The sequence below is a fragment of the Onychostruthus taczanowskii genome, unplaced genomic scaffold (assembly GCF_017590055.1).
Source record: "Onychostruthus taczanowskii isolate IOZ18803 unplaced genomic scaffold, ASM1759005v1 scaffold43, whole genome shotgun sequence".
In the NCBI taxonomy this organism is placed as follows: domain Eukaryota; kingdom Metazoa; phylum Chordata; class Aves; order Passeriformes; family Passeridae; genus Onychostruthus; species Onychostruthus taczanowskii.
In genome coordinates, this window is record NW_024501792.1 from 344,439 (window position 1) to 371,986 (window position 27,548).

The 27,548-nt window shown below is 56.2% G+C and overlaps 1 protein-coding gene across 2 annotated transcripts in view; it reads right to left on the minus strand.

The window, feature by feature from the left end:
• Positions 1 to 27,524, minus strand: part of ZBTB16 (zinc finger and BTB domain containing 16) — a 54,150-nt gene extending 26,626 nt beyond the window's left edge. For both annotated transcript variants that reach the window (XM_041413712.1, XM_041413713.1), the window contains exons 1-2: positions 25,748 to 27,524; positions 642 to 739 (exon numbers count right to left, since the gene is read on the minus strand). In XM_041413712.1, coding sequence (XP_041269646.1) covers positions 642 to 739; positions 25,748 to 27,015 — 1,366 coding nt within the window. In that variant the 5' untranslated portion in view covers positions 27,016 to 27,524. The remainder of the gene's footprint in view (positions 1 to 641; positions 740 to 25,747) is intronic.
• Positions 27,525 to 27,548: the final 24 nt, after the last annotated feature.

Consider the following 27,548-nt stretch of genomic DNA (forward strand, 5'->3'; position numbering starts at 1 on the left):
GCAGATGTGTGGCTACAGTACCTGCCACCCCCCAGAGATCTGTCCTTGGAGCAGGAGGACAAGGACTCCCGACCGTGTTGGGGTCCAGGGGTCCCCGGGCTGTCTCCAGTCCCCACATCAGCCCCCCAGCTGTGCAGGACTGCACCCCAAGGGCAACATCAGCTGACATGGACACGCAGAGCACAAGTCTTCCCTCCAGTGCAGCGCTCCAGCCCTCCCCTATCTGTTTAATTAAAGGCCCTGCAGCCTGTGAACCTGCTACTTGGATTCATTAGTCAGAGAACACCTAATTCTGCAGTTTTGCTAACGAACCTGTGGTGGGGGCCCGAGGTGGAAACAATGCTCACGCTACGAGCAGGGCTGACCACGAGTAGCTGCGTGGCATGTAGAGTTTGTTATTCCAAGCTGCTTAGTCTGGAAAATATTTCCACAATTAAGGAACTGAAAACAAACTCCAAAAAAGAAAATTTAAATAAATCAAATTACTGGGCACTGGAGAACAAGTTTGCAATGTGCTGCCCGGGGAAGGGCGCAGCCGGCTCTGCACGTGTCTGCTGTAGAGGAGACGTGTGAGCTGGGCAGCCCTGGGTGGAGGGGCAGAGCAACCCCCCAGCCCCAGCCCAGCAGCCCTCCCAACCCACCTGAGTGAGCCAGTAAGTGCATTCGCAGCCGCAAGCTGTCCAGGAACCGCTTCCCGCACAGCTCACATCCGTACGTCTTCATCCCACTGTGCAGCTTCCTAGGGGAGAACAAAGAGGGGTGAGCGCTCAGAGGGGGGGAAGTGACCCAAAACAACACCCAGAAACCGCCTGCTGCTTCCTGCAGCCACGCTCTGCCCAGAGTCAGTGCTGGCTTGAGAAGCGCGCCAGGGAGGGCACGGATGGGGGGCCCCACGTGACTCCCCAGGACTGAGGAGACAACCCTCTCCCCACCAGTGTTTGTCATTTTTGCTATTGTTGGAGTCTTAATAAACTTGATAAATCTGAAACCTGGAGTTAAGGCAAAATCTGTGTTGGCAAACTCCTTCCCCACGTTCTGAGTGCTTTTGAAAAAGGCACCGTACTCCAAAAAAAACTCCAACCACTTTAAGAGGTTGTTTGTGTGCATTTCTAACCAAATCCCAATTTCCATCCAAATTCAGCATGACACAAATCACAAGCAACAAACACAACCACCGGCTCGCAAACAGGAAACATGCCACTCACCGTTTCCTGGCAGCCCCAGGTACACACCGAGCTACGCCCCGGCGGCATTGCACAACCCCGAGCGTGCCAGGGGGCTGAGCATCCCCCACACCTGCTACCAGGAGGGGCCTTTCTGCCCAGGGCACTGCCCACAGGCACTGATCACAGCAAGGGTGGCCAGACTCTGCATTACTGCCCATTCCCTGCTGTGAAGACGTTGATGCTCCACCTTTGGGTAACCAAGCTCCGGACCAAGTGGAATGACCTTTAAAGGAGGTCAGCACTAAAGGAGCACTGTCCAAGTCTGAAAATACCAACCCAATCCCATCCCCTTCCCAAGACATTGCTGGTGCCCCTGGCAGCCCCCCAGACCCATTTCCCCTCCCCTTTGGGGCCAACCATTGCTCAGCCCCCACCCTGAGGCTCGGTCCCCACAACAGCCTTGGCTGCTAAGGGCACAGGGGGGACACAACGCCCAGAACGTGTGGAATGGGGGCTTGGTGCTTTATTTCGCCACCTCCACTGGTGACACACAGACTCTTTGCAAAGCCACCTGGCTCTGTGCTGGACAGCCACGCTGACCAATGCCCTGAGCCCCAAACGCACGGGCTGCTGCCCGCCAGCTCTCGGTCACCATGAGCTGCTCAGACCTGTGGCTGGGGAGGACTCGGGACAGCAGCACGTGCGAAGTTTCAACATCGGATGCTGTAAACAGAGAAGTATTTGTGTGTGTTGAGGAGTAACACGGCCCATAGCTGTGTGCTGACCTCTGATCGCAGCCACCATTTATCATCGCGCCGCGGCAGGACGAGAGTATTTCTATTGCCTTGTTGCCAAAGACAAAACAGGAATGGTCCTGTCCAGGCCTGGATGTGGACCCTCTCGTGGGAGGGCTCAGCCCCAGCTGTGCAGGCTTGCGAGGACCGTGTGCCTGGGAGCTCCTGCTGCACTTCTCCTGAGGTGTAAGTTTTATTGGCACAAAGCAGCTGCTGCTCTGACCCCAAGCAGGATCGCCCCTCACTGCTGCAGAGAGCCCAGAGCCCCAAACCACCCTGCCCCAAGGGGCTCAGGGGCTTGTTCCCTGGCTGCCAGCCCCGCATCCCCCCTTGCAGGATACTGAATAGCAGCATGGGAAGAGTTGGAGCAGGAGAAGACCCCCTGATGTTCAGCAGTGAGTGAATGCTGAAGAGCAGAAGGGAGAGGGAAGGAGCAGGAGCTGGTTTCAACTCTCAACTTTGCTGTATAATGTAATTATTAATCAGGCTTGTCCTGAATTCACTGTGTCATAGCAGAGGATTAGGAGTCATGCACGAATTCAGGCCAAGAAGGTTTACAATCCAAAGGATTTATCCGCCTTGCAAAAATAAATAAAACACCAGCCTCCTGACAGGGCTCCGCTGCCAACGAGCAGCTCAATAAGTGACAACCTTCTCATTTTGCATTTTTAATTTGGGACATGCCTGTCACACTCCCTGGCCTGGGCTGTGCTCGCTCCTGCACTTAACACCGGGCTAAAACCACTTTGTTAGGAAGACCCACGTCAGCCCTGGGTCCGCACTGCCCCTTCCAAGGCCAGAACGCCTCTTCCCTGAATTACAGTCTCACCGCTTAATTAATTCAAGTAAAACATGGAGGTTTGGGGTTTCTTTTAAGCAAGTCTCAAGAAACAGAAAAACAGAAGGGCAAGTTTCCTTCCTCTGCATCTCCCAAACCTATGGCTAGAACAACCTCTTCTATCTTCCAAGCACAGAGGGGGGAAATAAGGAAATGAGGAGACCCCCAACCCCAGCGGTGTCACGGTGCCCTGGAAATCCACCTGCCACTGCCCAGGGCGCTGCGATGTCCCCAGATCAGAACCAACGGGGCACAGGGGTGCTCAAAGAGTAATTTAGTTGCAATATCTCTATCAACAAATTTCAGCGGCAACAAAAGTTTTCCGCTCGGCGCCTGCTTCTAGGACGCTCTTATCACTCGCCATCTTGCACGGTCCCTTTCAACAAGGTCTTAAAGCGCTTTATCTGCTCCATTTCCCGGTAGCGAAATATGATTGAAACGTTCTATTTCTGCTCGCCGGATTAAGGAGATGTTGCAAAACTGCACAAAAACCTGGCAGATGTAAGCAAGGTATTACGGCTGCTCGGGCTGTTAAGATCTGAGGGGAAAGATCAATATGTGCTTCTGAAGTTGTGCCTCCAGAAAGAGGGGGTGGGGGAGTGAAGGGCGTTAAAATACATGCCAGTGCTGCCCAAACTCTGTGCCAAAAGATAAACCGTGCTTTGTTGTTCTGATGTGAGGCTGCGACCGTGCTTCTTTCTCCTGCAAGGTCCCTACAAGCACACCAGCCAAGAGGGTGCCCATGGGATGGAGAGCAGAGGCAAGAGGGAAAAGTGCCTTTTTTGTAAAAAGAAGGTTTTCCTCTAATTCCTACACAATGAAGTGCATGGAAACAAAGTCAGCCAAAGCCTCCAGGTCATGAGATATCACCCGAGGATGCTCTGGCACAGAGGGTGCCCAGGGCGATGAGGATGCCCAGGGCAACAAGGATCCAACCTGGATCCAACCTTCCCAAGAGAGCCCCAGCACGGGGCTTTGGCAAGGGGCTCTCCAGGAGGAATGCAAGCCCAGCGACACCCCCTCCCCGCCCAGCACCGGCAAACAAAAGCCGGGCGAGAGGCTGGCCCCTCGCAAGCTGCCGGTAATTAAAAAGGCCTGTAAATGCCCCACAAAAAGCACTTCAAAGGGACGGCGACTCCAGCGAGACTGCGTGGTGTAAAAATTATGAGTTTTCCCCACAGGGTGCTTTGTGTGAAAAGGCCGGGCTCGGTGGCAAACGCCGGTGACCACTGCTCGGGGATGCGGGGGCTTGGCAGAGCATCTCGGGGTGCAGGAGTTTGGTGGGGCACACTGGGCGTGGGCACGGGGGCAGCCCTGGGACCTAAAGACCACTGCAAGTGTCCCACTGCCACCACAAGCAAATCTGTGCTCTGCCTGCTTAAAACCCTGCCTAAAACAGCCTTCTGCTTTCTTCACATGAGGGACTCTTGCATCCCAGCCCCTCCCCGCCACCCCTTTTGGGAAGCAGGGGAGACCCCCTCCCCTCCCTCCACACTGAAAAAGACACATGGCTCTTGGCTGTTTGATTACTTTTAAGTGTGTATTTTTCCCCTCAAACAGAGTGAATACAATGGTTAGGAAATTTGACAGAAAACTATTCCAAGCCATTTATTGCCTTAATGCGCACCTTTGTCCAACAGGCAGTTTTGACAGGAGCGATAAATTCCAAATTTATGTCAACAGAGCATATGTTGAACACCTCATTTCTGAGCTAAAGCGGCATGCTGCCCCATAAATCACCCTTCTGTTTGAAATGAAAGTAGATTACGGGCCCATGTTATTGAGCAGTTAGAGCCATAGTCATATAAATCAGAACTTTTAACTCCAGGCGATCCGTTCTGCAATTAACTAAAGGGCACTTTGTCATCTCCGGGCCAGGGCACAGCTTGGCAGGGTGGCTGGCTACTGAGGGAAGGCAAGAGCCCCTGGCTGCCGAGGAAAGGCACCAGTGCAGCCTCGGAAAGGCACCAGTGCAGCCGAGGCTCACGCAGTACCTGTCGGAGCAGCGTGTGGCTGGAACAGCCTGGCATGCGAGATCCACGGCTGCAGGGGCTTGCACAGCCCTGCAATGGAACCTGCCTGATCCACTGAGCCATGTTTTGGACACGAAACACAGTGGGGGAATCGGGAGGCTGCACGACACAGCAAAACAGCAGAATCCTGACAAGTCCAAAGCCAGGCAAAAACATGCATGAGTGTGGTGCTGAGAGTGCTGCACGGACAGAAATCTGTGCTCGGGACTCCCACAGCAGCTTTGCTGCATTTCCCCGTGCCCAAGCATCAGGTCAAGACCCTCAACCCACTGATCTCCCCCATCCATCCTGTGCATCTCCCTGGTTTATTCCCCTGAATCTCCCAGGCATGCCATGCCAGGGGATGGGGGTCCTGCGGGGTGTGGGGCTGGCAGATGCTGTGGGCAGTGGGACCAGAGGATGCTGTGGGGCCAGGGGATGCTGCAGGGGCTCAGCCCCATGAGTGCTGGCAAAGGGTGATGGTGCGAGGGGCAACTCACACCCCTGGGAGTGTCAGAGCTATAAAAAGATTCAGACACTAAGTATTTCCTTTCCTATAAAATATTCATTGCTGCACACGAGTGCCAGGGAGCACAAACCTCCAGCGGTTCTAACTTTGTGCCGCAGCAATAAGGGAGTTTTATGGGAGCCTTCTGATTTTATTTACACTGGGCCATCACGGTGGTGCCCTGCCAGAGGGCAGCTGCCAGCCAGCACAGCCCCACCACGGCAGTGATGCACTGAACACTGGGCAGCCAAAACGGGACCAGCGTCCCTTTGCATTCCCCAAAAATCCTCCCTGCCACCCCATTTCCCCCAGTGCCTCCCTTGATTGTAAATCAATATGAAATTGATTCACCCCTGATCTATTTTATCAAGATTCAGGCAGTGGTGCCACATCTCATTTCCAGTGGGGACAGAGCAGGAAGCCAAGGTCAGCGGGCACCAAGTGGCTGCAAACCCCACATTCTCCATCCTCTGACACCAGCATCACACCTGGGCTGCCAAGAGGGTGATTTTTCCCCTGATGTGGCTATTTACAGCCCTTGGTGACTGATGCTGGATCAGGCCATGGTCCTGGTGGCTCGGCTCCTGCAGTCACTGCTCTGCCCTCAGCTCCCAGCCCGGCGGATTAAAATAGCAGGGAGAGCTATTAAGGGCACGGGGAAGGAGGAAGGCAGCTGAGACCTTCCTTTCACTTTAATAAATTAAGGAGAAGGAAAGAAAAACCAACCAAAAACCTGCCCTCAAACCACCACTGCTGCTAAATATAAACAAACAAATAAATAAATCTCACAGGAGCTGGAAATAAAGATTTTACTATTTCTGAATGGTTTAATATAAAAAACCCCAAACAACTAACCAGGGGGAGGGGACAGCTATCAATAGACAGCACTGAAATTCCCTGCCTGTACAATATTTATACTTACCATGAGCTAATTTATGAGTTCAAACCAGATGCTGGGGAGTGACATCATTCCACATGATGCCAACACTTCCCCTTTGAAAAAAGCCAAGGAAAGGATCCTGCTGTCCTGCCTCACCTGACAAGAACCAGGCCACAAACACCAAACATACAATTCCAATCTTTTTTTAGAGCCTGTCCACAACAAATGTGAACAAATGCTGCCAAAGGGCAAAATTCACTGCTGGCCTGGGCCAAGCTTGTGTGGCAGTGTCTCCCATCCACTGCTCCAGCATCCCACTGGAATGATGCTTCCAGCTCCACGGGCTGGGAAAAGACAAGACAAACTGCCCACAGCAAAAAGGGCAGCACACAGATTTTATTTTTTAACGTATTCCAAGGCCCTGGTTTCAGATTCGTGTTCAATATTCATTATTGAGTGGAATTCCCCAGGAGAGAGCTTTATCCATGTGAGCATTCCCTTTGTGTGTCCCAGGCCCCCAAGCAAGAGGGTCCACGGGTTTGCCAGAGGTGGGGCAAGCACGGATGGGAAGCCATCAGCTGCAGCCCTGGGATGCAGCTGGCAGAGGGCAGCTTGCCCGTCCATCCCAGCAGGACCACGGGGGCACAGATGTGCTGCAGCCCCAGAGGTGGGTGCATCTGCAGCTTTCAGAAGGGGATTCAGAATGCAGCCACTGCACAATTTACTGAAAGTACCGGCTGTCAGCAGCTTCTGCCAGCCCTGGATCAGCCCTGCATCTCTGCTGGACGCTGGAGACTGACAGGAACACTGTCAGGAACACTGTCAGCGAGGGGTTAACGCGTGGCCACGCACGCGGCCCTGCTGGCAGCTCCAAAACCATCCGAAACCATCGTCCCCGTTCCTGGGGCGGCTGGTGACAGTGACAGTGGCTGACACGGGTGTCAGGGCGCCAGGAGAGCATCCTGGCCTCACGGCTGCTCCGGAACCGCACGGGATCGCCGCGGAACGGCAAAGTGACCTTCGCGCCGAGGACATCTGCCGCAGCGGCGGCGCGATTATGCAGATGTTTTGATGCCTAATTCAGAAATAATAAGCGGTTCACAGATTCCAAGTTTAAAAATATATTCATCATCTGGTTTCCGTAGCAGCGCGTGTGCCATTGGAGCAGCAGCGAAGCGCTGGCCTCGGCCACTCCCTCCTGCCGACCTTCAGGGTGGCTGGGACACCTGGCTCCGAGCAGCCTGGGCTGCTGCAAGATGTCCCTGTCCATGGCAGGGGGCTGCAGCTGGATTGAAGGGCCCTGCCAACCCAAACCATTCTGGGAGAAAAGCATTCAGCACGATGCATCGGATGCTTTCCAGAGATAACAGTGCTGGGATGGTCCAGGGCATCATCGTCCTGCTGCTCCCCAGGGAATGGGGAGCCTGTAGCTCCTGAAGCCTCAAGGAAATGGCAAAACTCCCCATAGAACCAAAAGGAGGGAGACAGGGAAAAGTGGATGTGCTATGGGGGTGCTGGAGCACAGAGAAACTTAAATGAGGGGGAGAACGGCAAAAGTCCCCACAAAACCAAAAGGAGGGAGACAGGGGAAAAGTGGATGTGCTGTGGGGGTGCTGGAGCACAGAGAAACTTAAATGAGGGGGAGAATTTTAGGGGAGGGGGAATTTTGTTTTAATTTCCATGCTCTTTGATGTCCTGACCACAGGGCTAAGGCTGGACATGCATCAGTAACAGGGTGGTACCCCAGAGCTGCTGCAGGGATGAGCTGGGATGGGCCCAGGAGCTGCTTCCCTGCGCTGAGCTCCTCTTCAGGGAGCAGGAACAGCCCCCAGGTGCCAGATGGAGCCAAGCCACAGCTTGGCTGCTCTGTTCCGTGAGGGAGACGTGCACTTCCCACTCCTCACCTCCCCATGGAGATGCTGATGATGCTGATGCCCCTCCCTGGTGCCTCCCTGGTTTCTGCCCTGGCTCACCCACCTGGGACCTGCCCTGGGAAGGGGCACAAACCACAGAGAAATCTGCTGCTCCCATGAGCAGCCTGGATCCTGAGGAGTTTTATAAGGTAATCAAATATGCAAGAGATTCAACAAACTAATTTCAAGCACACACCTGGGGTCCTCTGATAATGTCGGCTGTGCCTATACAGCGCAAGGATTAAAATTTCATAGAGTCATGATTTCATCAGTCGCTAAACTACAAAGGATTAATTAACAGCCAGGGAAGAGCTCATGGCTTGGAAATACAGTCTTAAGGAAAATATCTATCTTGGCTCTCCAGATGTCAGCACACAGACGAATAAAGCTTTGATGAAAACACTTTCTTATTATTAGCAACTCCAAAACATTGTGTTTTTGTAGCTGGAATTAAGGATGCCCAATTCCAACCTGCCACCGCCTGGATCTGCGCATTGCCACGTGCCTTTCTGGAGGTTTGGGCTCCTGGGATGTGACTGTCTGGCACACACTGGGGTTTTATGCCTGTATTTTGGGGATGGGCAGAGAAACCTCCCTTGGAGAGGGGGTGGGAGAACCCCAAGCACGCAGGAGTCCAGCCACAGGTCTTGCCTTCGCCCTGGGCACACTGCCTGCCCTGAGCTCACTGGCTTCCAGAGAGTCTCCCAAAGTATTCCTCATGCTGGCTGGGCTTTAAAAGTTTGGGCAGGGGAACAGGTGACGGCCTCAGCACCGGCAGTGGGGAGCAGCAGAGCATCCCCCTTCCCCGAGAAGATGAATTAGGGAGCTGTCAGCGAGGGACAGGCGCAGCAGCCGCGCTGCTGTACGGGGGCAGTGGAAGTGTCTGTGATTAATGACACTGTAACGCTGGGCTGTTACACAGTCCTTCTCCACCAGGAGAGATGCCCTCCGACAGGCTGGAGATGCCGCACTCCACAAGGATTCCCCAGATGCTTCTCCCAGCCCCAGACTGGCCCAGGTCTGCACCGCCTCCTCAGGAGTTCCCAGGGAGGACAAAGAACTAATTATTTCCAATTACAAGTTGGGAAGCGAACATCATGCACCTTGTCAAGGCAGCAAATTAACATATCTGCGCTGCACCGGGTTTTGGGGAGCCCCAGGTGCCCAGGAAGAGGAGATGGCAGCAAGGGAAGCACCTCGGCAGCTCGGGGCCACTGCTGCCCATCCAACTGCAAAATCCCCCTTGGAAAACACGGATTTGTGGGAGCGACTGTGGACAGGGGAAGTGCCAAAGGAGCTCGCACAGGCTGAGCAGAGCTGTCAGCACTGCCCGGTGCAGCACGTGGGACTGCCTTGCATCCACCGTGTCCGAGCTGGCTTTGCTCCCAAAGCCACCCGAGCATCTGCGCCGAGGGAGCGAGCGGAGTCACGCTGGAATCACTCTGGGATCACTCTGGGATCACTCTGGAATCACTCTGGAATCACTCTGGGATCACGCTGGAATCACTCTGGGATCACTCTGGGATCACTCTGGAATCACTCTGGAATCACTCTGGGATCACTCTGGGATCACTCTGGATCACTCTGGGATCACTCTGGAATCACTCTGGGATCACTCTGGAATCACTCTGGAATCACTCTGGGATCACTCTGGAATCACGCTGGAATCACTCTGGGATCACTCTGGAATCACGCTGGAATCACTCTGGGATCACTCTGGAATCACGCTCATGTCACCTCACGGCAGAGCTGCGTGGGCAGACGCTGCTCGCTGCAGCAGGGCCCTGCACTGGGCACAGCAGCAGCAGAACAGCAGCGGCAGCTTTCCCCGCAGCTTTCCCCTCCTGCACCGCGTCCAGTGCCGCTGCACCCACAGGAAGACGCTGCCTCAGCTCTCCATAATTAGTTTTGCTCAGTGTACAACATGTTTTGCTGAAAAATAAATAAATACCTTCCTGGCGAGCCAAGCTCCGAGCGGGACGCCAGCACTGACAACACGCTCCACTCCCCCTGGCCCCGGCCAAAAGTACGCGGCGTCCCGAAGCCGGGCGTTGCTGAGCCATCCTGGCACCGTGGGACCTCCCCAAGGAGGCTTGCTCACCATTAATTCATTTATGAGCAGCCTCACCCCCCTCCCCAACGTGCACAACAGGTTCCATGCAAATTCGGGAGCTTTTAAATTATACCGTTAATGAAAGCAAATAAAGGCAGTTAAAAGGCAATTTGCTCAATTGGTGTTAATATTTAAGCACAGCATGTGCAAAAACGAGATCGCAGGATTTGGTTTTTCCATGAGAAAACTTTTGGTCCTGACTTTCCTGACGAAAGGATGGCTGACACCAGGGAATTCTGTGTCTGGGATCAGGTCTGGAGCCCCCTTGGCAGCAGCCAGCCAGTCTGTTTCTTAAGGAAACGTCCCCTGTGTGCCCCAGCAGCTCCACGATCTCCACGACGTTGGCAATTCCTCCTCTATCAAGGGGTGCAACTGCCACCCCCTGCCTGCCAGCATCCCTGCAAACCTTTCCTGAGGGCAAAACCACAGGGACAGCGGGAGCCCTGGGCACCCCCTGTGGCACTCGAAACACGTGTGGCAACTGGGCAGGGGTGTCACGGGTGTCCCTGCAGCCCCAGTGCATCCCCGGCTCAGCACAGCACTGTCACCACATGTAAAACCTCAGCGTGCTGGGGACGTGGTGGCCTCTGTGGCAGCAAACAGCAAGGACAAACCACCACGCAGCACGGGCTGCCCTGGGACACCTGAGGCACAGCATCCCTGCCAGGCACACTCTGCTCATTGCTTCCCGCACCCAGAGCGTGATGTTGGTGTAGTAACGGGAATAAGTTGCTAAATAAAACAGGAAACAGTGACTGGCACCAAATTACCACAGGCAAAAGCGGCTGGTGATGCCCCTCAGTGCAGCCCTGCTCCTGGCCAGGCCCTGGCTCAGGGGTTACCATGCTCTTGCATAAATTCGCTTTCAAAACAGGAGCTGCCAGTGAATGAGACCTCGATTTCTAATGGTTGGAAATATTTTGTACACTCTGCTGCTCCCTCTGTACCCCTTTGTCGGGGCTGAGGGCTGACGGCTAAAGCGGGTACCAAAAGACCATCTGTAGCTCCAGTCTTTACAGAGAACTTTAAATAGGGGGATGAATGAGCACAGGAATTAATGAATGATAAAGCCGTATGGTCCCAGTCAGCCTCCTACGCCGGGATGTGGCATTCAAACCCTCCCAGCCTTCTGCCACAAAGAGAGGTTTCTAAGCTACAAAAAAAAAAAAGGAGGAAAAAAAAGGGGAGGGGGGGGATGGTGCATGCAAGTTTTCAACAACAAATGCAGCAACTTGCCTCCAGGTTCCCACCCGATTTCCCTGTGCCAGGCTGGGGGAAAGGCACGTGGGAGGGAAAATTGGGGGTTTCCCCAGAGCCACCTGCAACTGCCCTTGGCAGTGAGGGAAGTGAGAGGAGTCGGCTCTGGGGCCATCCATGTGCTGGGTGGGGGCTGGAGGGGGCACCCTGGGGTCTCACACCAGCAAGAGCGGGCAGATTTTGGATAAGCTGCCTGGGCTGACCATGCTGCATCCACTTGGCCAGCCTTTGCAGCATCTGCAGCATCCCCCCACCTTATCCATTTGGGACAGCTTAAAGATGCCTGGTAAAAACTAAGGAACCTGGAAAGGCTGAAGGGTGTTTCAGGTGAGGGGTAAAAAGTGAGGGTGTGCACAGAAGCACATCCATTAGAAACCAGCTCTGCCAAAAAAAGGTGAAAAAGATAAAGCCAAGGCTTAAGGAACAGAAAGGAAGCCTGCTCACCAGTGCCAGAGAAAAGATGCTCCAGCTCACTGTACTGGAGATTAACAGGTGACAGCCAGGGAAAGACAAGGACATGGAGGGAATCGCTGCTGTTCCTTATGGAGGCTCCTGACAGCCCAGGCACACTGACAAGGCAAAGCCAGGATCAAACACTCCAAATCAGTTCAAACCCTGTTCAAGAATCAGGGTCTGCTGGGAGGAGTGTCTGTCTCCAAAACAACCCAGAAGAGGCAGAGGGAGTGCGGCGCAGTACTGGAACACTACTTGTGTTTTAAAAGCTGTCATGTGTAAAGCATTAGTGGTTTTGAAATTGCATTCTCAAGTTAATTAAATGGACAATCTTTGGTACATAAAAAGTGAAAGCACACAATCAAAAGCTAGGGAAGAGGATGTGTCTCTTTGGAGCAGGGCACTGCCTCTCCCTGCCCACTCTCCTGATCCAAGCATCCCAAGGGAGCCACTGTCCTGGAGTGCCAGCACAGTGCCAGGGAGGCTGTTTGCCCTGTCCTGAAGCACTCAGCATCCCCAGACCCCGTGCCTGGGCACTGCACTGACCCATCCCATGAGTCCATTTTCCCACAGGAACCTCCGTTCAGGGTTTCCTCTGTGCAGGGAGGTTTTGCTGGCTGATGGCAGTGTGAACACCCGTGGCAGTTATCTCTGCTGCAGTAAAACACCGACCTTCAGTTTTAGGCAGGAGGTAATGTTCACCATCGATTGGATCCACCATAAGCTGTTGATAATTACTATTATCTCTGAGTTAATCTTGTGAGAGGTCAACAGTTTTATAAAAAACTTGCAAGCTGTATCTTTTACCTTCCAACTTCATATCTGGGTCAAAAGGTCAATTACCGCAGCTTGCTGAGTTGGGATTTCAGAAAAAAATGTCTGCTCCCACCCCAAAGCCCCACTGGGGGACGTGAGCAGGCACCCACCCTTGCACAGGAAAGCACCCAAACTCTGGGGCTGAGAAGTGCAGGAGGAGTTTTCTGGAGCCAGGGCTATCTATCCCCGTTCACAGCTGAGCTGTGTGCAGACTGAGGGGCTGGGGCACATCCCGAGCACTGGGGTGCAGCCCAGGGTCCTGTCCTCTGTGTCACCGGGGAACTCAGGGTCCCTGCCTCGTGGCTCAGCACTCTGAAGCTGCCAACCCCACCCGCAAAGCTCTGTGCGTGGGCAGTGCACAAACGAGAGTCCAAACGGCTGGGCTCTGCTCCCACTCCTGCCCACGGAGGTGGCACATGGAAGCAGAGCAGAAACCTTTGGAGGGGCTGGGAGAAGCCCCAAGAACCGATGAAGCTGTGAGCACGCTCTGATCCGAGCTGCCTCCCCGTGCTCTGCATCACCAAAGATCATCGCTGCTGTGACTTCACCCCCCTGGCAGGATGCTGCCAGGCAGCTCTGGGCAGTATCTCGCTTGGGAAGCAAAAAAAATCCCTCGGAGCTGCTGCAGCCCCTCCCGGGAGTGCAGCCCGGGCCCGTGGAGCATTGCTCAACTGCTCGGCAGGCAGGTGTCATAAACAAGCAGGCACATGGCAAACATATCGATTTCCCAGAGCTTATCGCGCAGCAACCGGTGCTCAGTTACCAGGCTACTTTAATATGTAATTTACTGCGAGAAGGGAGAGTGGGGCTGAGGCTGGCTGGAATATTTACTGCGGGATGGACGGGGAGGTGGAAGGTGGGAGCAGAAGGGAAGTATGGTGTCTCCTGCCTCCAGCCATCCTTAGTATTTTCTAACTATTAAAAAAAACCCAACGCCTTGCTGCTGTGATGGAGTGTTTACACAGATGCCACTAATCTTCTTCTGCAACTGCTTATACTATGAAAATATAGTCTTGGCTGCCCAGGCTCTCCATCTCATTCATTTAAATTCAGATCCTTAATTTCTGTGAAAACAGAGCCCACCAAAACTACCTTCATCCACTTCTGGTGCTCAACTTGCCTCACCATCTGAGAGTTGCCTGTCAGAGTGGGGAAGGACCCCAGGTGGGAGCCTGGAAAAATGGGAGAGGGGTGGCATTTCATAGGCTTCTCCTCTCCAGCCTAGACAGGACCAGATGTGACAGCCAAAACCAAAGCCCAGCCTGAGATGATGCTCCCACCCTGCATCCAGTCCCCCACTGGCAGGGGGGATGCTTGCCCTGACTCAGCACCTCCACCTGCCTGGGGAGGTGTTCTGCCAGCAAGCTCTCTCCCCAGCCCACCAGCAGGGCTTTGGTGGGGACAGAACCATCCTGTCCCCCTCCTTGCCCTGTCCTGCATCCCAAGGTATTTTGCAGATGTGAACCTCAGGTGAATCCTGGGATCCACGGGAGGTTGGTGTTTTCAGGGCACGATATTTTAAAAATCCTTCTTGTACAGTACCTCTCAGTAGAACTTTTGGAATTTACAAGATAAATACTGGTAATTTGATTCTTATCTTCTTCAAATCCAATTCTAAGGCAATTCTGTGTAAAGGACACTAATTATAGCCCAAGGGGAAAGAAAAGGTAACCCATCAGCGAGAGCACACTGGAAACATTTAAAGGGGTAATGTTTAAAGGGGTACAGGGCACTGAAAAGTTAAATGGATTTCAAATCTGCTCTTGCAAGAACAATAATATGTTGGGTGAAAACGATGCTCAGCACCATCCCTGCTCCCCTGCTGGTCCTCCCCGTGGGCAGCTCAGTGCTGCACTGGAAGTGTCAGCAGCTGGGGCTGCATCCAGGCTGCTCTGCACATCCTTTTGGGACTGCCTGGCCACTCCAGAGCCGGGCTGGGACAGGCAGCAGTGCAGGGACAGCCCCATCTCTGTGCCCAGACAGTCATGATGCATTTCACCCTCATTTCCCTGGCATTATTTACTAAGGAAAAGGCGAAGTTTATACACACAAGGGAATGTAACCAGCAACAGACACTGAAAATGACAAAACCATCACTCAGTACAAATATTATGGCTTTTCCAACAAACACTCCTAAAGATGGGATATTCTGGCTGAAAAACACATCTGGAGGCAGGAGCCCCCACATGCTCCAGCCACAAGTAGTTCTCTGTTGCTGAAGAGCACCCTGAAGAGGAGGAGGATGGTGGGGAGAGCACATCAGCCACTGCCACACAGCACAGCCCGAATGTTACAGCTCCTATAAAATAATAAAACCCCAATGCCGGGATGCAGAGCCAGGATGAGGCAGAAGATAATGCAGGAAGAATCAAAGGGATCTGGCAATCCAAATGGAGCCTTGTTTAATGAGTGCTGCCACAGGCTGTCGTTCCACAGGCATTAACATCCATCGTTACCATCCCTTCGAAGAGCACACGCTTCTTCCCTTTAACACGGTGACACTTGCAGCTAACTCATGTCTGACCCACACAGCCAGGGCAGACGCCGTGTGAGAGGTGACCAGAGGAAATTGAAAATACACTCGGAGCAGAAGGGCTGCCTCAGCAGCAACCCTCGGGGCAACAGGTGACAGCGGTGGCACCTGGAGGATGACAGCCACGGGCACACGGTAAATCAGCACCTTGCTGAGGCAGCGCTGGGCTGTGGGGCAGCAGAGCCACATCCCTGGGTCCCTGGAGCACATGGTCCCTGGAGGACACGGTTCCTGGAGCACACGGTCACCAGAGCACATGGTCACCAGAGCACATGGTCCCTGGAGGACATGGTTCCTGGGGCACATGGTCACCAGAGCACACGGTCACCAAAACACACAGTCCCTGGGTCCCTGGAGCACACAGTCCCCAGAGCACATGGTCCCTGGGTCCCCAGCACATGTCCCCAGAGCACACAGTCCCTGGGTCCCCGGAGCACACAGTCCCCAGAGCACACAGTCCCTGGGTCCCCGGAGCACACAGTCCCCAGAGCACACAGTCCCTGGGTCCCTGGAGCACACAGTCCCTGGGTCCCTGGAGCACACAGTCCCTGGGTCCCCAGAGCAGACAGTCCCTGGGTCCCTGGAGCACACAGTCCCTGGGTCCCTGGAGCACACAGTCCCTGGGTCCCCGGAGCACACAGTCCCTGGGTCCCTGGAGCACACAGTCCCTGGGTCCCCAGCACGTCCCCAGAGCAGGAGGGCTGCGAGCAGCGCGGCTCTGGCACCTCGGTCTCGGTGGCGGCACGCCGCAGCACCGCACGTGGTGACGACGGAAGGGCCCTGCCCCGCCACACGGATGGCTGGCAGGGAGCTCGCCATGCACGGCCGCTCCGTTCACTTGGCAACCAAGGTGCTAATTAGGGAGCGAGCTGTTCTCCGCTCCAGCCAGAGGAGGATGTGGCACAGCTGCCAGCGGTGCCAGTGGCCCAGCCTTTGGTGCCACACCATGTGCCAACGGCACTAGGAGAGAATGAAAAGCATCCAGAGTGTAATCCTCAGGAGATGCCCGTCTCTGTAACCCCTCACTCAGCCCCCCAGCACCACGGTCCCCTCTTCTGCCATCCTCTTCCCATTTCTGGCCAGGCAGAGCTGGACTGGTCTGTGTCCCAGTGCAAGGTCCAGTGTGAGCTCTCCTCCCAGCGATGCCTGCACCCTTAGCACACAACCCATCAGAGGCCCTGCCACCCGTGTGCTGGCTGGTCATGGCCCCTGCTCCAGGGCAGCCTGCCAGAGATCCCACCCTGCTAAATAATGCATTGGGCAGTGCTCGCTGCTGCAAGGGAAGGATGATAAACATTTCTGCACTGCTTTAAGTTACATTTGGTTCAGCGCTGAGGGAAGAGCTGCCTCCAGCTAAGGGGTCAGAGGAGCCAGAAATCAATACAGGTCCTTGCCTCTGCATCCTGAGATGCCAGTGTCCCTCCCAGATCCGTGGGCAGGGTTGGGCTGGGGGAATCCCACAGGCAGGTCTTGGGGCATCCCCTGGCAGCCCTGGTGCTGCCCCACTCTCAGGTACTGCTGACTCAGCACCCTGCAGGCTGGGAGCTGCCAGTGGCCCAGTTCCCACCACAACACCCATTTCCTACAGCCCTGCCCTACATGCAATCCTCCCCACAGCCCCAGAAATGCAAATCCCAAATTCCCCCAAAAAACCCCAACCAAATGCTGCCCTTCAGCGAGGGTGATGATGAACTGAAAGGCCGGGGGAGGCACAGCAAAGTCAGGACAGCATTTCCCCACCCCTCACCCAAGGAGAAGACAGGAACCTGGGAAACAAAACCAATTGCTTTTCACTTTTCTTCCACTGGGAAGGTTTTTGCCCAAGTTAAAATGTTCCTAAGATGATTCCTGCTACAGGGAAGCGGGTTTTCTGCCAGTTTCATTGCCCATGCTGGTTCCCACCAATACAACACATGCAAGAGAAGGCAAGGGCAGCGTGGGCAGAGCTGCCCAAAGAGGCTCCACGCGCGGCAAGCGCCTCTGGCCGCTGCCTCTCAGTGCCCTGCCCCGCGCCCGGCACTTGGGATCTTTTCTACGAACAGGAGGAAGGAAGAAAGAGAAGAGGAAATCACCTCGTTCCTGGTAAAAACATCAGAACACGCTGGAGGGGGGGCAGGCGGGCGGGAGATGCGCAGGGTTTCGGTTCCGAGCACCGGCCCGTTTCGCAGAAAGGGGCCCCGCTGCGCGGGCCGGCGGCTCTCTGCGCGCCCCGACCAGCCGGGAGCCACGCCGGTGCCACGGGGCCGGTGGCACCGCGGCCGGGCCGAGCAGCAGGCGCTGCCAGGGGCGGTGTGGGGTGCAGGGCAGCGAGGCAACGCCGCTGCCTTATCTCTCCCACGCCAAGGCCGCTGGCGTGCGCGTGCAGCCGGCCGCCACCGCAGCCCGTGCCCGGCACAGATAAGATCCGTCAGCAGCGCTGCCTGTGCTGGGGCAGCCCAGACTCGGCCTGACAGCCTCTGGCAGGGTGTCTCTGCACATCCTCTCCGTGCCTCCCCCCACCAGGGAGAGCTTTTCTGCTGCAGTTTGCACATCCTATTCCAGACCTGCCACAATAGGATGGCTTAGACTGGGAGGGACCCTAAAGCTCATCCCATTTCAACCCTCTGCCATGGGCAGGGACACCTTCTACTATCCCAGGTTGCTCCAAGCCCCATCCAGCCTGGCCTTGGACACTATCAGGGATGGGGCAGCCACTGCTGCTCTGGGAACCTGTACCAGGGCCTTACTACCCTCACAGGTAAAGGTGATTCCTGAGTTCACAGCCATCTCTGTTCCTGCACGACAGCAAAGCCCTGAGAAACCAATGGAACAGCCAAAGACACTTCCAGTGAAATCTGGAAGGCAACGAGCTGCCCCAAAAGCCTTGTGCTGCCATGCACATGCTCTTTCAAGAAGGCCGGCTGGATTTTGGTTGAGTTTGTTAAAAACACAGCCTGTGCTGTGGTGAAACTGGATTTCTTAGAGTCATAGCCTTCCTGGGTTTACTCTGTGCACGCCAAAATTAGTACAACCTGTCCCTAAATACCATAATAAAAAACACGTAGTAAGCGCTTTGCCTTTATTTATGTCAGTGGTGGTTTCAAGCAGGATGAATCATGCTTCCTCCTTAGCACTCCTTTCTAATATGATTTACTATAAATACTCCATGGAGATGAGAATGAGGGAAGGTGACCAAGGGCAAAGCATGTGGAGTCCAGCACCATCCCCAGACTGAGTGGCAAAAGCATAAAAGCACATTCAGTAGCTCTGACGGAGTGGCAAACCACATGTGGGCTGTAACTGGTGCAGTACCTGGCGTGGAAATTATAGAATCACCGAATATCCTGAACCCAAAAGGATCATCAACATCCAACTACTGGCACTGCACAGGACAGCCCCAAAAATATCACCATGTGCCTGAGAGCATTGTCCGAATGCTCCTTGAACCCTGGCAGGGCTGGCGTTCGGGAATCACAAAGGTTGGGAAAGACAGCACTGAGACCAACAGCTCCCCAGCACCGCCAAAGCCACCTCTAAAACACGAGCCCGAGTCCCCTACTGCACGTCTTCTGGCGACGGACACGGCCTGGTGCTTGGGGCTGGGGGTTTTTTGAGTTTCTCTTTGTTTTTACGCTCAGTTGACACTTCCCTTCTTTACAGGTCACCAAGGTGGCAGCGAGCCCCTTCCTCCGCGCCGTGAGCCGCAGACGGACGGAGGTGCGCGTTCCCAAGGCGCTCCCCCGGGCGGTGTGCGGGGTTATCAGCCCGGCTGACACGCGCCGATAACCAGCCCATCTCCCGCGCTGGCACCCTCACAAAGCGGGGTGTTTAACGCTGATTTACGGCGGCCGGCCGGCCCCGGCCAGGCTCCGCAGCGCTCGTGCCCGCGCGGAGAAGCTTTTCCCCGATCGCGCGTTGCCGGCCTGTTTGCTGAACAACGTGCCAATAAAACGGCAATGAGACAACGAAGGCCGATGGAAACCTGAACCAGCACAGCAGGGCACGTATCCAACCATAATCTACTTAAAATCAGTTAAGAACACTACAGCGAAAATGATCCGGGCGGCCCTGGCCCCCGGCCAGCGCGTAAGCCTGGGCCACAAAGGCTCGCTCCCGCAACCCCGATTTTAGGGCAACGCTCCCTCCTGCAGAGGCAGAGTGACCTCTCGCCAAAAAGAGGAACCGACCTCTTGCGAATGAGGTGGTGCAACAGCACTTGCACTCTTCCAAAGGTACCTGCTGCTCTGCTGTCAGCACAGAAGTTGCCTGGAGCATTCCCAACGCGAACCAGCGCGTTCCAAACCGAAACCAAGTGGTTCAGGCACGCCTCAGCCTGGATAAAGATTGTCCAGAATGGACACAGAGGTGATGCTCCTGAACACTCCAGAGCAGGTCTGAGCCACTGGGCTTGAGCCTGGGAACAGAAGCAGGTATCACAACTGCACTGGAAATTCAGCCGATGTCAAAGAGGTGCCTGGCCACACGCACACTCCCCTGCCATGTCTGCCTTTATTCCAAACGATGCAAGAACCTGTCCCTGTTGCCCATAGGAAATCCTCCCTGTGCCACCCTCCCTGTTTCAGCTGGTACCTGTCACACCACCAAACTCTGCCAGGGCCAGGGTGCATGCCAAGCTCTGTCCAGGCCACCGGCTGCAGAGCGGGATGCAGATCCCTTCCAGCAAAGGAGGGAGCAATGCCCTGCAAAGGGCTGATCCCACCATAAAGCACTGAGCCAGGCCGGGGAGAAGAACCCCTCACCGGCAGAGTGACACAAGCCAGGACTGCCGGGTGAGGAGGAATGAATGGAATAGGCTAATTTACACAGGAAGTGAGCACTTACCAGACCCTTCATCCCAACACACAAAACCCTCTGCCATATCTGGAAGCAATTACACCCAGTTAACATGATCTGCCTGCCACTAAAATTAACTGCAAACAGAAATATTTTTCACTTTTGCAACAGGAGATGCCATGGCCCCGTGTTTGGCTGCCGGGAAATATTTAGTAATTACTCATTTAAAGCCTCTCTTGAAGCTGTCAAGGGGGGCAGTGGGGGAATAAAAGAAAAATCTTGCTAATTGCAGGCAAAAAGGAAAATGCAGATCATTTTACTCTATCCAAGGAAAACAGATTTACAGACTGGTGTAACTAAAGAGCCAACATCCCGCAGAAGCAGAGAAGGCTGCAGGAATGCTCCGTCACCAACAGCCCAGGCTGCTCTGCACCACTGCCATGCTCCACAGGGAAAGAGAGAAAGGGTGGACAGAGTCACCCCTGAAGCAGCACAGGCTCTCTGAGGGGCCCTCTGCACAGCTGCAAAGGCTTTGCAACCAGCATTACTGTATGAGGTGCAGCAAGGACTGAGGATGCTCTGCAAATCTCATCGAGCTGTGCAGCAACAGCCAGCTCTGGGGAAAAGCCACCCAAGTGTCCTCAGTGCAGCAGGTTTCAGTCATTGGGGTCCCAGCCCTGCAGCCAGTGGGGTCCTGGTCCCTGGGAACTGAGCAGTGCCGGGGCAGGGGCTGCACAGCAGGCAGAGAGCAGGCAATGACCCCATCACACCCCTGGATGTCCCTCTGCAAGGTGTCAGGAGCACCAGGCATCAGGGGCAGGAAAAACCAGAGTTTCACTGGGCAGGGGGAAACAAACAAACAAACAAACAAACAAAACACACAGAAATAGGTGTGTATTTCAGAGCTTCCCTTTCAAAGGCAGTGCACGCACAACCAAACTGATGCAGAATAATGGATGGAATTAAGTGGAAGCCAAAGGGGGCTTTTCTCCCTCCACACTTGCAGCTGAGCATGGAAATGGTTAAGTCACCCACTGAATAAATCAAAAGTTCAAGGCTGCAGCATACCACGTCGTATTCCCCCTCTGCCCATGACAAGAACCAGAGAGCCCCCGAAATCCCAAGCATCCTGCGCGGGGTCTCGGCCAGCGCTCACAGGTTACACGCTCGGGGTCAGCGCTGTGGACCTTAGCTGCAACATTCATTTCCTGAGCGGGGCACGTCCCCCTGCCCATAAAGCTAATAAGAGCTTCCTCGCCCGGCTGCCCCGCGCCGCGGCCCGGCAGCGGGAACGCTGGTTTCCATTAGCCCCTTATGATGCCAGGTGCTGCTAATAAGGCCCATCAGCAAGAAACAAGAGCTGCCAGGTCATCCTCGAACTCTGGAAGTAATCATGGGTAGAGTTTGGGGGGCTGCTGCCCCGGCTTTTCCTTCCCTCCCCCGCTTGCTTTCCATTTTTCCTCCTTTTTTTAAAAGTTTAAATTGGAGTGGAACATAAATTGACAAATGCTTAAAATAAAATAAAAAACAACTACTGTATTCAGCTACTGAAATTAACACTAATAACATCTCACAAAGCACTTGGGATCTGATTTATCACGTTTATTGCTTTAATGGTACGCTGCATCTGTTTCTCACTGTGACATGCCGAGCAGTGCCAACGTGCCTAATGGCATTAGCAGTACAACGCTCAGCTAATCCAGGTGGAGAGAGGGGAGGTGAGGCTGCCAGGAAGAGCCAAAGACTGGATCCCCATGGGAAGCTGCAGTTTTCCCAAGCAGGAGCATTTCAGACTGGGAGCATCAATGCCTAGTCCTGAACACTGGAGCTGCTGGTAGCAGACAGGCAGATCCACTGCTTTTCTGTCCTTCCATGGGAAAAGAGGGCACAAATCTGGAGTTTGGGGTACAGCGAGCCTCCTTACCCTTGTCCTTAAACCCCCCACTGGGGCACACACATCTTTAGCTGACAGCTCAGCCATGCAACCTCAAAATGCAGAACAGACCTGACAGCTGGAATGGAAGCTTTCCCCAAGGCACAACCCCCACATGACAGTGAGGACAAGCACCTTCCACCCAAAGTGGCCCCACGAGGAGCATTCACCCACCGCTGGCCCCAGGACACCAGGAAAGCCCTTCTGCTCTCCAGCCCAGCATCTCCATCCTGCACTGACAGCCTGCATCTCCATCCTGCACTGACACCCTGCATCTCCATCCTGCACTGACACTGATGCCCACAGCCGCATCGCCTGGCGCGTGAACTCCCGGGCAGCACTGCCTTGGGGTCCTTGGCTGTGCCATAAATGAAGCATACGGGATCACATCCCCACTGGCAGCCTTCCCACTCACTATCGTTTTATAAAAGACACAGTTTCATTTTTTTAAAGTTTTAAGGTATTTACCTTCCCGGTGACAAATCATGCCAGGCTCAGTTGGCAGCTTGGCACAGCTCTCACCTTAGAGCTTGGAGGTATTCCTTCACAAAACAACCCCCAAAAGGGCCACTGAACTATGGCTTTTTTGTCTGCAATTAGAAGTGACGATCAATACTAACATTAGATTAAGTTTGAACTTTGCTGAACCCAGAAGGAAATCTTTTATAAAAAAATTAAAGACTCGACGACTCAATCTACACTCAATTAGTCAAAATCATAAGCTTGGTAAGGGGGAAAGAAAATGGATCACGCAGCAGCCAGTGGGTTCAGGGACCTCAAAACCGTCATCAGAGGTAGCGCCCTGGCTTGTGGCCACTTGGCCCCTCAATGGTCACAGCCCAGTGCTCCTGGGTATGACACAGCACAGACAATGCTGCCACGAGGCCAAGGAGCCGTGTCACCACACTGGGCCAGGGCAGATGACTGTCCCTCGGGCACTGTCTGTCACCCAGAGCCAGTGGCCCCCTGTGCTTGCCGAGGCCAGGCCAACCCTCTGCTCTCCTTTTCCCTGCACGTGCTTCCCATACTAATGAAGACAGGAACAACGCTCAGAAGGCTCCAAGACTATAAACATATATGTTTACACTTCTATAGGCATGTGTGTGTGTAAACAAACAGCCCTGCCATATGCATGGGCTGCCTGTGCTCTGCGAACAGGCTCGGCACGCACCGGCTCAGCGGGGCTGGGTGCCTTCGGGCTCTGTCACTGCTGGGGCTTGGCACGTGGAAGCTGTCACACTGGCAGCCCCCTGGAACAGCGAGGTACCCCCGCCCCTGCCCCCTGGCCCTGGCCCCCAGCTCACCACAGCCGGGAGCGGCTCTGATCGGGCCCCTCCGCTCGCATCAGGGTCGGAAGCAAAACCACAGCAGCGAGCGCACGGCAGAAGGAGGTCAGCGAAAGCCAGCGAGTGACACCGCGCTGCCCCCGGCACATCCTGCCCCCCTCCAGGCTGGGGAGGTGCTGCCCGGACCCCAGCAAGGGCACAGATCCCTCAGCACCAGGCAGTGGAGAGAAGAGGAGCCCGCAGCCAGCACGGTGCAGCTGCCACCAGAGCTGCTCCGGCAGAGCTGCAGATCCCAGCCCAGCGCAGATGCTGTTTAACAGCTCCATGAATACAATAGGATCCCACAAATCCTCCCCAAATGGTAATTCTCACAACGTATTAGAAAGCAAACACTATAAAAAAGCCACATGAGACCCTGTCTACACACAAACCGCCTGGGATTTAGACTTTGGGGGCCGGAGAGTGAGTTCATTGGACTGTTACCCAATGCCTTTCAACACGGACGGTCTTACAGATCAGTTTAAACACGGCTCAAAGGATTTGGCTAACCCTGCAAAGTTTGCCAGCGCCAGGTAATCGGTCAGAAAGCAAGAACAGGCAAACAGAGTTTGGTGCTGGCTTCAGCAACTGCCTTCAAGGCTCCGCTGGCAGGGGCCAGCGCTGAGCTCCATGCTCCAGGCAGACCCCGAGCCCCGCGGAGCATGGCGTGTGCCCAGCCTCACGATAAGATCATGAATAAGTGAGAAATAAGCTACGGCTGCAGCCGCGGCTGTCAAAACAAGCTGAGCCCTGGAAGGCGCTGTGAAATAGGGGCTGCCGTGCTGGACAGCTGGGCCATGCTCCCTCTTCTCTCGACCCCGCGGGGAGATCTGACCGCGCAGCTCTCCCTTCCTCCCCCGGACACGTTCCCTGCTGGAGCCTCCGGACAGTCCCAGCGTCGCCCCCCACTGCGGCCACGGCAACTGCTGCTCTGGGCTTGGAGGGGGAAAGGGAGAGCCTTGAGAGCGTGGCGGAAAGGCACGTTAAAATTCTCCCTGAGCCCTCACTGCAGCTCTCCCGGTGACGTTCGGTCTGCATCACCGCACGGCCGAGGCGGCTTCGGGGGCGCAGCCAGCGCCAGCCCCGGCGCTCCCGCTCGCCAGAGGGGGAACAAAGCCGGAGCGGCTGCGCCCGCACACGGAGCCGAGGAGCCCCGGGGGCCGAGGGCTGCTCCCGCAGGGGCCATGCGGCACAGCGAGGGGCGATGCTGGCAGCACTCGGGAGCCGCGCAGGGCTGAGATCCCGGCTCGGCAGCTCGGCTCCCGCACCGGAGCGCTCCCGGGCTGGGCGTACCGGGAGCCGCTGCCCCGGCAGCCCGCAGCCGCTATCCCGCCCCGCTGGCGGGCGGCGAGCAGCACCGACTGCCCCGCCAGAGGCACGGACACCGGCCCTGGAGCCTTACGTGCATCAGGACTAATTAACCTGTTGATTCATTAAAAATCTGACAGGGTGCGCAGCCAGGGGAGGCACCATGCCGGTGATGTCTCCCCTAGGCGGGACGCTGCTGTCCGACAGCGGGGCTGCGGCCACAGCGGGGGCCAGAGCAGCGCTCACCGGAGCACGTTCAGAGCCATGGGATTTGACTGGCGACGCCGATTTTGGTGCGGTAATTAACGCGGCTCCTTTCCCCGGCCAAATGAGGGAACAAGCCCTGGTGCCTGGACCACGAGCAGGAGGCAATAAACAGCGGAGCGCTGAGCTCACGTGTCAGGAACCACCACCACGCTCCCAGCCCGCAGCCAGCCCCAGGGTGCGCGGCTGGGAGTGAGCACAGACCCCCACCCCGAGCAGGGGAGCCCCCAAGCCGCATCTGCAGCCATCGGAGGTTCAGCCCTTCACCTTTCCCGCAGGGACGGACCCGCGGCTCTGCGGCAGCCCGAGCCCTCTGCGCTCGCCCCGGCATTACCCAGCCTGACCCCCGCGCCACTTTGTGCCAGATGTAAATGCTTCATAGACCGGGAAGCTGAGCGGCACAAAACCCCCCAGGCCGGCAAGTCACCACATGTTGCCACCACTGCCCGTGCTGGCGTGCCCCGGCACTGGCACAAGGGGGACCAGCTCTCAGCAGAGTGGGCGAGTGCTGCCTGTCCCCACTGCATCTCCCCACACGCAGATCCCTAAACTCAAAGGGTAGCAACTGTGAGCTCGGTTGGTGCCAGCCAGGGAAACTGGTGGTGCTCGCAGGAAACACCGACGGCCCCAGCTCATCCGGGCCGTCCCCAGCCAGCACTCACTGGAAGGAACCTTCTGGCACGGCAACCAGACTTGGGGGAGCTGCAACAGCCACCCCCCTGAGAATGCTACTCCACAAGCTGGTTTTGGGGTACGTGATGGAAACTTTGCACCAGCACGTATGACAGCCAGAACCCAAAACCCTCTGGCAAGATCCCGGCTGCCCGGTGCAGCATGCCACAGCACGGCCCCGGCACTCACCTGTGCTGCTCGAGGGTCTCGTTGTCCGGCAGCTCTGCCCCACACACGCTGCACTGCTCGCCCAGGGCTCTGCTCTCCGTCTTCATGCCGGCTGCCAGCTCCCCCAGCTTGCTGAACAGCTCCCGCTGGATGAAGCCCTGGGGCAGCAGCCCGCCATAGGCGCTGAAGTCCATGGAGACAGCCAGGGCCGGCTGCACGTGCAGGGCGGCCGCCGCAGTGGGCGGCACGCCGAGCACCGGCTCAGTCTTGTGGTTCGGCAGCAGTGAGTAGATGCCCAAGGGCTTCTCTCCCGGGGCAGCGGCGGACGGCTCCGGCCCCAGTGGCAGCCCCTGGCCAGGCTCAGGGGGTGGCTCGGCGCCCTCCTCACGGGTGTAGTGCAGTTCACGGGCACTGGTGATGACACTGCTGCGGGTCGGGGTGCCAGGTCCTTCCTTGCCCTTCTCGTCAGGCTTCTCCCCACTGGGGGCACCGGGCTCGGCTGTCCGGGGGCTGTCATGGCTGGAGGCCTCATCCACCTGCATCGCTTCAGTTTTGACTTCGGCGAGGCCGGAGGGGCGGCGGGTGGTGGCAGAGCGTGAGTCCTCGGGGGCACCGGGCGGCAGGGCGCTCTGCAGCAGTGACTGCCCGATGGTCATCAGGCTGTCCACCGCCGCCTTGGTGGGGCTCATGGAAGAGAGGGAGCAGTAGGACGCGGAGGCAGAGGGGCTCTGCTCCACTGTGGCTGCCAGCAGACTCTGGCTGGCCATGCCAGCATAGCCACCCTCCTCACCAGTGGGCTTGGAGATGAAGAGGCCCTTGATGTACCTCGACTTCTTCTCCTCCTCCTCCTCAGTGGTGGCGGAGGCACCTCCATCAGCCATGGCGACCTCGGTGTCATTGTCCTCGGAGGCCTGTATAGTCTCCAGGATCTTCAGGCACTGCTCCTCCAGGTACTCGATTTCCAGGATCTCGGCAGCATAGAGCAGGTCATCCAGGTCCTCAACCTTGGCTTGTAGGGTGGCAGTGTACGCGTACTCCAGGATCTGCTGGAACGTCTTTGGCGAGAGGAAGTCCAGGGTGTAGTGCTGGCTGTTGCGGTGGAAGAGGATCTCGAACATCTTGCTGGTGCAGGCCAGCACGGTCCGGTGCGCGTGGAACTCCTGGCTGTCCACCATGATGACCACGTCGCACAGCGTCCCCGCCAGGCGCATCTGGTTGGCTTTGTGCAGCAGCCCGGTGGGGTGGCAGGGGTTCTGCAGCTGGATCAGCCCCATCTTAGTCAGATCCATGGCGCGCCCCAGGCTCACACATCAGGGTGTCTCGCCGTCGCTCAAATCTGGGACCAGCTTTGTGTGCCGACTATCTGCGAAAACAAAAGGCGGAGGGGGAGAGGAGCAGAGTGGAGCGGGAAAGGGGGAGCGGGGAGGGAAGAGACGAAAGAGAGAGAAAAGGGGGAAAAAGAGAAAAAAGGAGGGGGAGAGAGGAAAGCCGGGGGGGAAAGGAGAGGAGAAGGGAGCAGGGAGTAGAAGGGAGCGGGGAGAGAGATGGAAGTTAGCCCGCAGCCCAGCAGCGACTCGCCCAAAAGTTTCCGCGCTGCTCGGCGGATCCGCGGCTGCCGGAGCCGCGTTCCCGCTACCGCCGGCCGGGGAAGGCAAGGGAGGGAAGGCAGAGGAAGGTGCGCATCCCCCGCCGCCGCCCGGCTCCAGCTCCGGCCGCCCCGTCCCGCCGGCAGCGCGGCCCCATCAGGTGCGCGGCGAAGCGGCGGAGCCCCGGCCCCGCGGCGCTGCCGGGGCGGGGGACGCGGGGGACGCGGGGGGGGCCG